Source organism: Tenrec ecaudatus, chromosome 2 (assembly GCF_050624435.1).
Source record: "Tenrec ecaudatus isolate mTenEca1 chromosome 2, mTenEca1.hap1, whole genome shotgun sequence".
Lineage (NCBI taxonomy): Eukaryota > Metazoa > Chordata > Mammalia > Afrosoricida > Tenrecidae > Tenrec > Tenrec ecaudatus.
The window spans coordinates 146,300,361-146,311,036 of NC_134531.1; the positions used below are offsets into that span (position 1 = coordinate 146,300,361).

The window sequence follows — 10,676 nt, forward strand, 5'->3', positions numbered from 1 at the left end:
AACCCATCGCAGTCGATGTGACTATCTGTCTTTGACCCCAGATTGGCAAGCGCTCCCAGCACTGTGCCTGGGTACAGCGTGTTCTCTGTTGTGCCATCGTCCTACAACCTTTAATTATCCTCCAAGTTCTCACGTCCTTCCATGGGGCCCTCGCTCAGCAAGATTTGTCGGTGTGTTTTGTTGTTTACAGAGGAGTCTATTTTAATTTCGCCTAAGACAGTCATTTCCCAAACTGATCACTATTTAGCCCCTTCCGTGAGTCAGTTCTGTCTCCCATCCCCCAGTGTTCTAAAGCATCTCATCTCTTGACCTTGATAAGCTGGTTTCTGTCTGTGTTCAAGTTCCAGGAAGTGAGGCAGGGGATTAATTCACTAGGCTTGTGTCTATAGCTCACATTCATACTCATACATTCCAAATTAACTTGAAATTTGAGGGATTTTTTTTTTTACTTTTGCCTAAAATGATGCTAACAGTTCGGTCCTCAAAAAGTTGTCAAGAGGCTGTACTGAGGAAACCTGGCTGATATTAATGCATCACTCCTTTTGCCAATCAATGTTCAAAATGATCTACTGTCACTAAGCAAATGGGCTTTAGAGAGTTAAGACCCCTCATTGGTCAGATATGGGTATAGTCACCTTTTCCCTAATAATCCAAATAGCAACTCTCCGATCCCTTGAAGTTTCCACATTAGACTCAAATAGGCTACTTCATCCTCCACAGTAAAATTCAAAGCAGATAAGATGTGGCAAAAATATGCAGTGAAACGTTGTTCCAACATAAATAGAAATGAAACAGATACCTGCTACACCATAAATGGACCTTGAAAACATTATGCTGAGTGAAGTAAGTCAGACACAGCAGGGAGCATATTGTATAGTCCCACTTATATGAAATTCCTAGACTAAGTAATGCGGAGACAGCAATCGTTTTTTTCATGGTTACCAGAGGTGAGGAACTCTGGTGGCATAATGGGGAAGAGTTGGGCTGCTACCCAAAAGATCAGCAGTTCGGAACCACTGCACACCAGCCTCTCAGAGAGAGAAAGATGGGGCTTTCTACTGTTGTGAAGAGTTACAGTTTCGGAGACCCACAGGGCTTGGTTCTACCCTGTCCTGCAGGTTCACGCTGAGTTGGAATCTACTCGATGGCAGAGAGTGGGAGGAGGAAAGAGGGAAGTATTGCTTAGAGGACACGGGCTTTTCTGCGCAGGGCGCTGAGAAAATGAGCAGGAATGACGGCTGCACAGCAGGGAGAATGTAACCCATTGTCACTGAACTACACATGCACAAATGCTGGAAATGGTGCCTGTTTTAGTGTATCTTTTTTTAACCTCAATAAAATATATTGTAAGGTGTTTCTATTTCTTCAGAAGATATAAATACATAGAATTCCCTTTTAAAAAAGCACACCAGTATTCACGAGGAGCATTCACTCTGGAATCACACAAAGTGGACATGAACATGGGTCAATATCAAAGTCTTTCTCACTCAACAACTGGGGCCTTTGGCTTCTAAAGGAGCACCGAGCAGCCAAGTACAGGGGTGGTTTCCCTCTCCATGGGTGGTGTCCTGTGATTTCCCAGTTGGGGGCTCCGTGACATTGCCAGGAGGTGGATCTGCTGTGCAGACCCGAGAGCTCAAGCCCGAAAGCTCAGTGACAAACCTTAGGCTCGTTCCTGTCGGAGAGTGTCCCGAGACTCACCAAATGCATTGCCAAGGAAAAGCGTCCTGATGGCAACTCCATCACCCTCCAGCAGAGTCCGACTCTGTGGGACAGGGTAGACCACCTCTCTGGGTTACAAGACCGTCAATCTTTACGGGACCGGAAAGCCTCATGTTAATGGCAAAGTAACTAAAAAATAAGTTGTAATCCTTTTTGTTTTTGTTGTTGTTACCTGTATTAATTATTTCCATAGAGTCAGTATGTGTGGCATCTGTCTTTAAATGTGACACCTTAAGCGGGCATCCTCAAATACAGCTGCCAGGCCACATTTATCTGGCCCGCCGGATGTTTTTGCCCTGTTTTTTTACTTCAAAATAAGATATGTGCAGTGTGCATAGGAATTTGTTCATAGTTTTTTTTAACTATAGTCCGGCCCTCCAACGGGTCTGAGGGACGGTGAACTAGCCCCTGTTTAAGAAGTTTGAGGACCCTGCAGAGCAGGTACTACCTGAGCTTACTTTTTTTAAAATCACTTTATTGGGTGCTCTTACAGCTCTTATGACAACCCATACACTAATTGTACCAAGTGTATTTATACATATGTTGCCATCATTTTCTAAACATTTACTTTATATTTGAGTTCTTGATATCAGGTCCTCTTTTTTCCCCTACTTCCTGCACCCTCCCACCCTTGTGGATAAATTATAAATTATTGTTATTTTCAGATCTGACACGGACTGCTAGCTCCCTTCTCCCACGTTTCTATTGTTCGTCCCCCCTGTGGGCAGGAGGGTGGTGGTTATAAAGCATCTGTCACTGCAATCCGAATCCTTATTCTTGATCCTCTATGTGCAGGGTCCAAAACCAAACCCAAATTCGCTGCCATTGAATCTATAGTGACTCATAGCAACCCTAAAGGACAGGGTAGGACTTGCTCCTATGAGTTTCTGAGACAGTAACTCTTTACTGGAATAGAACGCCCCTTCTTTCTCCAGATTTGTGGTCCAGGGTCCTGGGAAAAAGAGGCCCGGGGCTTTCTGTTCAAGAGTGAAGATCTTAGAAACCAACGGGGGCAGTTCTACCTGTCCTAGAGGGTTGCTGGGGGAGGGGGGGTATGGAGTGAGTGAGTCAGTTCATTAATGACTTCTGATAGAAAATGGCCACTTGTTAATAGGAGTTAGGTAGTTAGATCTTTAGAAATAAGTAAGAATTTGGGTAAAAATACGGATAAGAGTTTACCATAAAATTGGCTTCATAGGCAAGATAGTATTTTTTAACTGTTCAGAGAAAAAGGCTACTTCTTAAAACATTTTGCTTCTAGAGAAAGGCACATCTCAAGACGATTTATATGTAAACACACAATTATTGTCTTAGAGCTAGGTAACCGAGTACAGGGGTGAGAGGGAGAGGCCTCACCATATACCCCTAGGTCCTTTCTGAATTGTGAGCCATCTCAACATGTTATATATTCGAAAGTGCGATTTTTATGCGGAAAAAAATAGCTTGATGAATTAGCTACTAATAAAGAAACAAAAGCAAAACTCCCCAGAGAATTGTAAAGAGGACGCATACTTTTGCATGGTTTGGGGACCAAGAGGAAGTTAATATAACACCCTTTCCGGTTTCCGAATAATCTGTTCATTTGAAGCGATGGTTAGTTGTTGCTGTTGTTTAATCATGGGGCTGTGGGAGTGGTAATCTGCCCTTCAGCAACAACAACCAAGGGTCTTCTTGAGCAAGGCATTTCTTCTCCAGTTGCTCACATCCCATCAACACTAGTCAGCCCCATGGTTAAGCACGTTGCGGTTAAGTGCGCTGGTTGATAAGACTTCTTTGGAAAAGAGGGTCCCACAGCGACAGGTGAAGGCTATCATCAAACTCAGTTCTTCAGAGCAGAACTGGATGCCACCGATCATTGAGTCAAGATTGTTTCCGAATTAATCCAGAGGCTGTCTCTTTTAACTTCACTTGACTCCATCCATTCAAAAGACACATAGGGAGCACAGTACCAAACCCCAGCGGAGCTCGCAGAAAAAACGTTCTTGACAATCAGCTGTGATGCCTGTCCCCCAGTCCGCTGAGGAAAGCAATCACAAAAAGCAGTACTGCTGCAACCATGTCTTCTCCCGGTAACTCAGCTCCCAGGTCTATCACCAAACCTATCCCCGCCTCCTCACTGCTCGGTTTCTCTCTAGTTTCACTTTCCCATCTTCAACTTGCAGCACAGCTGGGTTTCCAGCTGGCTGGGGAAGAATAAAGAAAAGAAAAGCTTCTTTAAATAAACAACATTTTAAAAATATACAGTTGGTTTTGCTTCTTTGTGAAACACCAGATTTCTGTGAGCTGCCTTCCTCTGAGATGTGAACCAGGATGCCAAATCAACTAAATGTTACCTTAGTCGAAGTCCCCCCACAAGACCTTGTCCACTTTAAACAACAAAGTCGACTATCCATTGGAAAACTGAAAAGCACAAAGTCCCAAAGGAAGAAGCCATCTTTTTTTAACTGCATCTATTCCATAAGGAAACAACTTAAAAGCATGGGCATAAGAAAGCAACAAGATAGGGTGCAATTATACCAAAATACACGCAAGCTTCTTTTAAAACGCAGGCTATTTGCAGAGCAAGAAGCTTTCCTAGCACTGCGCAGTCGAGACCTCCTGGAAGGTCTCTCTCCTTTCCCTCTCCCATCCCCGGGGGGCACAGAAAGCACCTCAACGTGCTCCTGCTCTCCTCCGAAAAGCAAACGGGGTTCGCTCAACCCTCTACGCCAGAAAGGGTGTGAATTAAACCCATTAGACCTACAGAAATGAGGTATCCACAGTAGATCTCTCAAAATGCCCCTGTGACAGATAAGCAGAGAATGCTATTGTAGCAAAAGCCAGCGCTACTGCTCCCACCTGCAGCCCAGCCTTTCATGGTCACCGCTCTCACAGTGAAGCTGCAGTTAGTCACTTGTGGGACTTTTTAAGAAGGGTCCGTTATGGTCCCTGCTTTGATGCTCTTGAGGCATCTGTCACCTTTTATCACAATCTCTCTCTCTCTCTCTCTCTCTCTCTCTCTCTCTCTCTCTCTCTCTCTCTCTCTCTCTCTCTCTCTCTCTCTCTCTCTCTCTCTCTCTCTCTCTCCATACAGTGCATTATCCCAAAGTCCAAAACATAGGCTATTCTAGATGAATCCAGACACTCGGAGCTGAAACTGGATAAACAAAGTAACAATTCAGCCCCAGTTGCTCAAATTGCCACCATGATGACAGTTTCCAATTGCCAGCTTCCCTATTTGGCAGTGGGCGGGCCTGCTCCACGGAGTAAAACTTCCCGATGACCCTGAGGCCCAGAGGGTTGTCTTCGGAGACAGAAAACAGATTATGAGTCTGTTCGTTATTTCCTGCTGAGCACAAGGAGAGTGTTGTGGGGTAGTTGGGATGGTTTTGTTTCCTTATTTAATATACCATTGACACTGCTTGTTTGCTTTAACCACGTGGCCGAAAATAAGAAAATGCAGTTTACGAATGCCAATTCTACAAGTCTCCTCTCACAAACATGGCCTTTAATTTCTAATCCTCCAACTGACACATCTCTCTACACACTATGTATTCACATTCTAAGGGGTTTATCTCTAGCAAACCTGCAAAGGAAGAGACACATAGAGAGGTGAGTGGAGATAAATGATAACTCTGAGAAGCCTCCCATCTTGCACCGCACTACTAACTAGCAGAAAATGTACAAGCAGATGCGTGTACATGTGTATGCTAAATAAGTGAGGCAGGTCTTACAGGAGCACACAGAGACTTAGATATGGAGGTATGGGGGTGGAGAGTTTCACTTACTTATTTACACATGCTGCATGGGACGGACAACAGAAAAGGGGGTGAAGGGAGACGTCAGACAGGGCAAGATATGACAAAATAATAATTTATAATTTATCAAGGGTTCATGAGGGAGGGGGTGAGCTGGGAGGGATGGGGGAAAGTGAGGAGCTGATGCCAGGGGCTTAAGTGGAGAGCAAATGTTTTGAGAATGATGAGGACAATGAATGTACAAATGTGCTTTACACAATTGATGTGTGTATGGATTGTGATAAGACCTGTATGAGCCCCTAATAAAACGATTTTTTTAAAGAAACAACCTCCCTGCCCTGAATGCATTCCAATTCACAGCAGCTCTCCATGAGGTTTCCAAGGTTGCTTTAAGAGAGCAGATGGATGCATCTTTCTCCTCCATAGCAGCTAGTGAGTTTGAACCACAGACCTTGTGATCAGAAGCCCAACTCTTACTCAAAAGGACCACCAGGGTTCCTCAAACCAAACCAGACTCACTACCATTAAGTCAAAGCCAGCTCACAGCAATCCTATTGGGCAGGATAGAACTGCCCCTGTGGGTTCCCAAGACTAATTGTTTATGGGAGTAGAAAGCCCCATTTTGCTCCCGAGGAGCAGCTGTTGGTTTCAAACTGCTGAACTTGCAGTTCCTACTCAGATACATACCAGAGCATTGGGGCACAGTGAGAAAAACCACTTAAGACATCAGACTGAACCACTGGGCCCAAAGGCTAAGGACCATAGTCTCTGAGGGACATGTAGCTCAACTGGCCAAGCACAGTCCATACAGATAATGTTGTATATTCTAGGATGGTGAGTAGCACCTGGGTCTTAAAAGCTGTGAGCCGCCACGATAGCAGCACCTACTGATGCCGTCCCACACCGAGCAAAGATGAACGAAGAACAATGAAGGCCCAAAAAGCACTTCGGCTAAAGGACGGATGGGCCTCCTGAACCAGAGTCTTCTCTAATCTGAGACACGACAACCGGATGGAGCCCCGTACCAACCACTTTGACCAAGACCACAATAGAAGTTCTGGTTCGAATGGATGACGAAAGTAGAACAAAATTCAAAACCAACCATTAAAAACCTACCAGACTTACTGGTCTGCGCGAGACTGGCGGAACCCCGGAGACTATTAGACAGAGACAACCTTCTAACTGGAAACTGAAGACACTCGCAGAGGCCACCCTTCAGGCACATATCAGCCAGGCTCCTCCAAGTGTCAACCATCAGAGACCCAAAGATGAGAAGACAGGGAGGGGGAGGGAACCAGCCCAACGAAAAGAGAAACCAGGGAGAAACGAGGAGCGTGCTGACACGTCACTGCGATGGTAACCAATGTCACAGAACAATTTGTATGTGATTGAAAATCGAGCTGCCTTTGGACATGGCAAAGCACACTAAAATGTGACATTTTAAAAATAACATAAAATGTTTACTTCTATGCCAATTCTTGCCCCAAATACTCAGTGATATGTGAGGGCCTTCTTTATCCTAGTGATCTCAGTCCTAAATTTATTGTTTGCTTGTTTTTTGAGAGACAAAAGGTATATTCTTTTTTTAGTGAATTATTATAAAGCAGCCTTAACCTAAAAGGAGACGATATTTCTGATGCCCAGATTGTTCACAATCTCTACATTCAACTATTAAATGTTCATGAAAACAAACAAGGTATACACGGCAGGGCTTATTGTACTGGGGGACAGACAGGTGAGGGGGAGTAAGAGGGGAAGACAGGGGTGCAGAGAAGCCTCTTACTCTGTGTACCCATCTGACCACAGCGGCAGGTCCTCCGTATACCAGCCTAGGGATTACATGGTGCTGTTCCTTGGACTTATTCAGGAACTGCTCACCCAAACAAAAGCTGTCCTTGGACAAGGTTCAATAAATGTCTTAACCGTCTAATTTCCGCTGCACAACACAGGCCCACAGCTCCCCCAGGAATCTCACACAATACAACATGAGACATTCTTCACTGCTCTCCACTTGTCATCTGAAAACTGATGAGCACAGAAACCAACTAGAGAGAGCAGTCAGCGCAATTTCTCAGAACAATGTCACAACTGACATTGCTATTATCACCCAACTTTGTTTTCCTCTTGAATTGAGGCACTGTCAAGATTTTTGTGACACTTACCAAGTGATTGCAGTTTAACCTCATGCCTACATATGCTCCCACCACTCCACTGCTGCAAACTGCCCCATAAAGGGCAAGGAGAGCTTCCAAAAGTCAAAGACACTAATCTATAAAGATGAGGGCAGCAGAACTTCCTACGGGCTAATTAGAACACTTCCGTCGCTACTCAGATCTTGGCTACACTACCCGGAGTCCATTGGTAAGCTGGTAAACATATCAGCTTCTAGGACAGTCCAGGGCACCTGTCACAATGCAATGATCAGACAGGTAAGAGTGTCACACCACCACCACCTGCCACAAATCCAGCTTTGGTTGGGACAGAATGAAACCCCAATATGAATAAGCAGAGGGCAGGCTACCACAAACATTCTAGTGCAGGGGACCAGGCAGTTGGAAATAGCCTGCTGGGAAGTAAGTACTTGAGAGAAAAGAAAAAGCTCTTTTAAAGGGATGTTCTTCTAACTTCGGAGGTGGAAGTCTCCATTCACAGCTGCATAGACGGACTGGTTTCAGAGTGGTTTGCTTCTGATTACCTGCATTCCTGTGCATCACCCAACACTGGAAGATGAGAGATGCGGTCAAGACATCCTGCCAGTAAGATGTCAGAGCAGAACTTTGCAGGGTTCAGCAGAAAGAAGTAAGTTACTCTGCTGAATCTTCAGCACCGCCCAACAGACAGACCTAGTTAGTAAGCGCTCCTAGCGACACCCCCAAAGAGGTGTTGGCTCTGGTCTTGGAGGTTAAGAGAAGGCTCTACCATCCCCTTAGCTAAGGCAAGCAGTCACGACAGAGAAGAAAGCCGGAGCCACATGGAGATGGGGAAAGCAGTAGCAAAAAAGTCGAACTCTGCCTGCGCCAGCGGTGTAGCTGAGCCCGGTGGCGGAGCCCGGGAGAGGAAGGAGGGGGCGGGGGCGATCACTCCTTAGGAGAACTTGTAAGCAGAGGCCTTCAGAGCCTGGGAATCTGCCCAGCTGCTCCTGCAGACCCTGGCAGCCTGGGCCGAGCAGGCCCGTGGGAGCCGAGAGGGCCAGGCCTCCGAGGGTCACTCCTGACTCACCGAGCAGCGGGCCAGCAGCGCCCGGACCTCTCCATTTTGCCTACCGCTATTGGGCTCTGGTGGCAGCTTTCCAGCCCCACATGCCATACATCAGCCGCAGATCCCCTCCGGCACAGGCCGGCGCCTCCTCCCGTCCCCTGCCCCTGGCACACTTGGTGCCCAATCCTCCCACTCCCCCAGCCTCACGCCCCTCACCCCCTCACCCCGGACGCCCTGCTCAGGGGGCGCCCCCACCCCCACCCCAGCGGCCTGCCACTGCCAGGCCCCGGGCACCTGCAGCACCACCCCGCCCCACCCCCATTCGCCACCACCTCGCCCCTCCCCCCGTTCGCCGGCCGAGGGAGGGAGCGACTCACCGCAGTCAGTGCACAGGATCTTGCCCACCTCTTTCTTGAGGTTTTTGCCGTTGGTGTCCAGGGGGGCAAATGCCGTCTTAAAGACCGAGGGCTGCTCCGTGGGCTCCAGGAAAAAGATGTAGCGCTGGTTCCTTTCGAGCGGCGCACAGGAGCCCACGCTGATCACCTGCTCGCGCTGCAGCCCCCCGCTCCGTAGCGGCCACTTGTCCAGCACCTTCACCAGCGCCACCCGCCCGGCGGCGGCGGCTGGCGGCTCGCGGGTGCTGTTGGAGCTGGAGCCGCCGGCCGGGGCCAGCCCTTGTACCTTGCCCTCCACCACCACGGGTGCCTTGTACGCCTGGTCCTGCACCGACTTGAGGCTGGGCGAGTAGCAGGCGAGCGACACCCCGAAGAGCAGCATGGAGAAGCCGGGGGCCGGGTCGCGCCTCATGCCGCCGGCGGCTGCGGCTCGCGAGCGGGCGGCGGCTCTCGGGGCTGCGGGGCTGCGGGGCTGCGGCTGTTGCGGCGGCCGCGGCTCTGGGGGCGCAGCGGGACGGGAGATGCTGCTGCTGCTGCCGCTGCTGCTGCTGCTGCCGCTGCCGCTGCTGCCGCTGCTGCCGCTGCTGCTGCTGCCGCTGCTGCTGCTGCTGCTGCCGCTGCTGCTGCTGCTGCTCCTCTTGCTGTTGCTGCTGCTGCTGCTCCTCTTGCTGCTGCTGCTGTCGCTGTAGCTGTAGCTGCTGCACCGAACCTTCTCCAGTGGCGGCGGCGGCAGCGCTGAGCAGCAAACCTGCCGCATCTGGCCAGGCCATTTGGGGGGCTCCGCCGCTCCGCCGCCGCCGCCTTGGGAGGGGAAACCAAGCCCGCTGGAAAACCGGAAACGGCGTAACGCTAGCACCTCGGAGCCCTCCACCGGCAGCCCGGGGAGGTGGCCCGACTGGGGCCGGGGCCGGCGGGGAGCGGGCCGCGGTGCGCAGCAGCGCCGTGCCGCCGCGCAGCGCTCGCACCCGGCGCGCCCCGGCCGGGAGGATGCGGAGGATGGGACACCCGCCCACTGGCTCTCTCGCGCCCCCTCTACCCTCCGCCGAGCGGGGAGCGCGGCTTCTGCAGGGGAAGCTCAGGACTGCGCGGCTCTCGAACCCGGCCTCCGGGCCCGCGGGGGCGCGGGAGGGACCGCGCTGCCCTTGGCTCGCGGGAAATTGTCAGCACGACCGTGGAGTCGTGCCCGACGAGAGGGCAGAATAGAGAACGGTTCCTGGGACCATCCGATTCAAGGGGGGTAGAGGGGAAGTGGGCAACAGGGCGCGACCCAGCCTTTAGCCATCAGTTGTAGCAGCCAGTGGGCTTGCCACCGTCAGAGTGACGGCCTCTTGGCCTCCAGTTCTGTCCCTGTCCCTGGGAGGACCCTGGAGGCCTGACCCTAATCTAATCCACGTGCTTGGCCCTGGCACCGTGTGCCAAGTGCTCAGGATTCGAATCGAGATGCGAAAGGACCGCATCTCCGGCTATTTTGAAAAGAGTGGGGGGGAAGGGGGGGGAAGGAGGGACACAAAAAGTCCTTTCTTGGAATTGAAGGTGATTGGGAGAGAGTCCAGTCCCCAAGACTCGGTTTTGTTTGGTTTCGGTTTTCCAGAATCCAAATGGGACCAGGCAACTTTCTTATATT

The 10,676-nt window shown here is 49.9% G+C and overlaps 1 protein-coding gene across 5 annotated transcripts in view; it reads right to left on the reverse strand.

Annotated features, from left to right (window-relative positions):
• Positions 1-9,809, reverse strand: part of NRG2 (neuregulin 2) — a 231,563-nt gene extending 221,754 nt beyond the window's left edge. For all 5 annotated transcript variants that reach the window (XM_075543137.1, XM_075543136.1, XM_075543134.1 and 2 more), the window contains exon 1: positions 9,035-9,809. In XM_075543137.1, the coding sequence (XP_075399252.1) occupies positions 9,035-9,809 (775 nt within the window). The remainder of the gene's footprint in view (positions 1-9,034) is intronic.
• Positions 9,810-10,676: the final 867 nt, after the last annotated feature.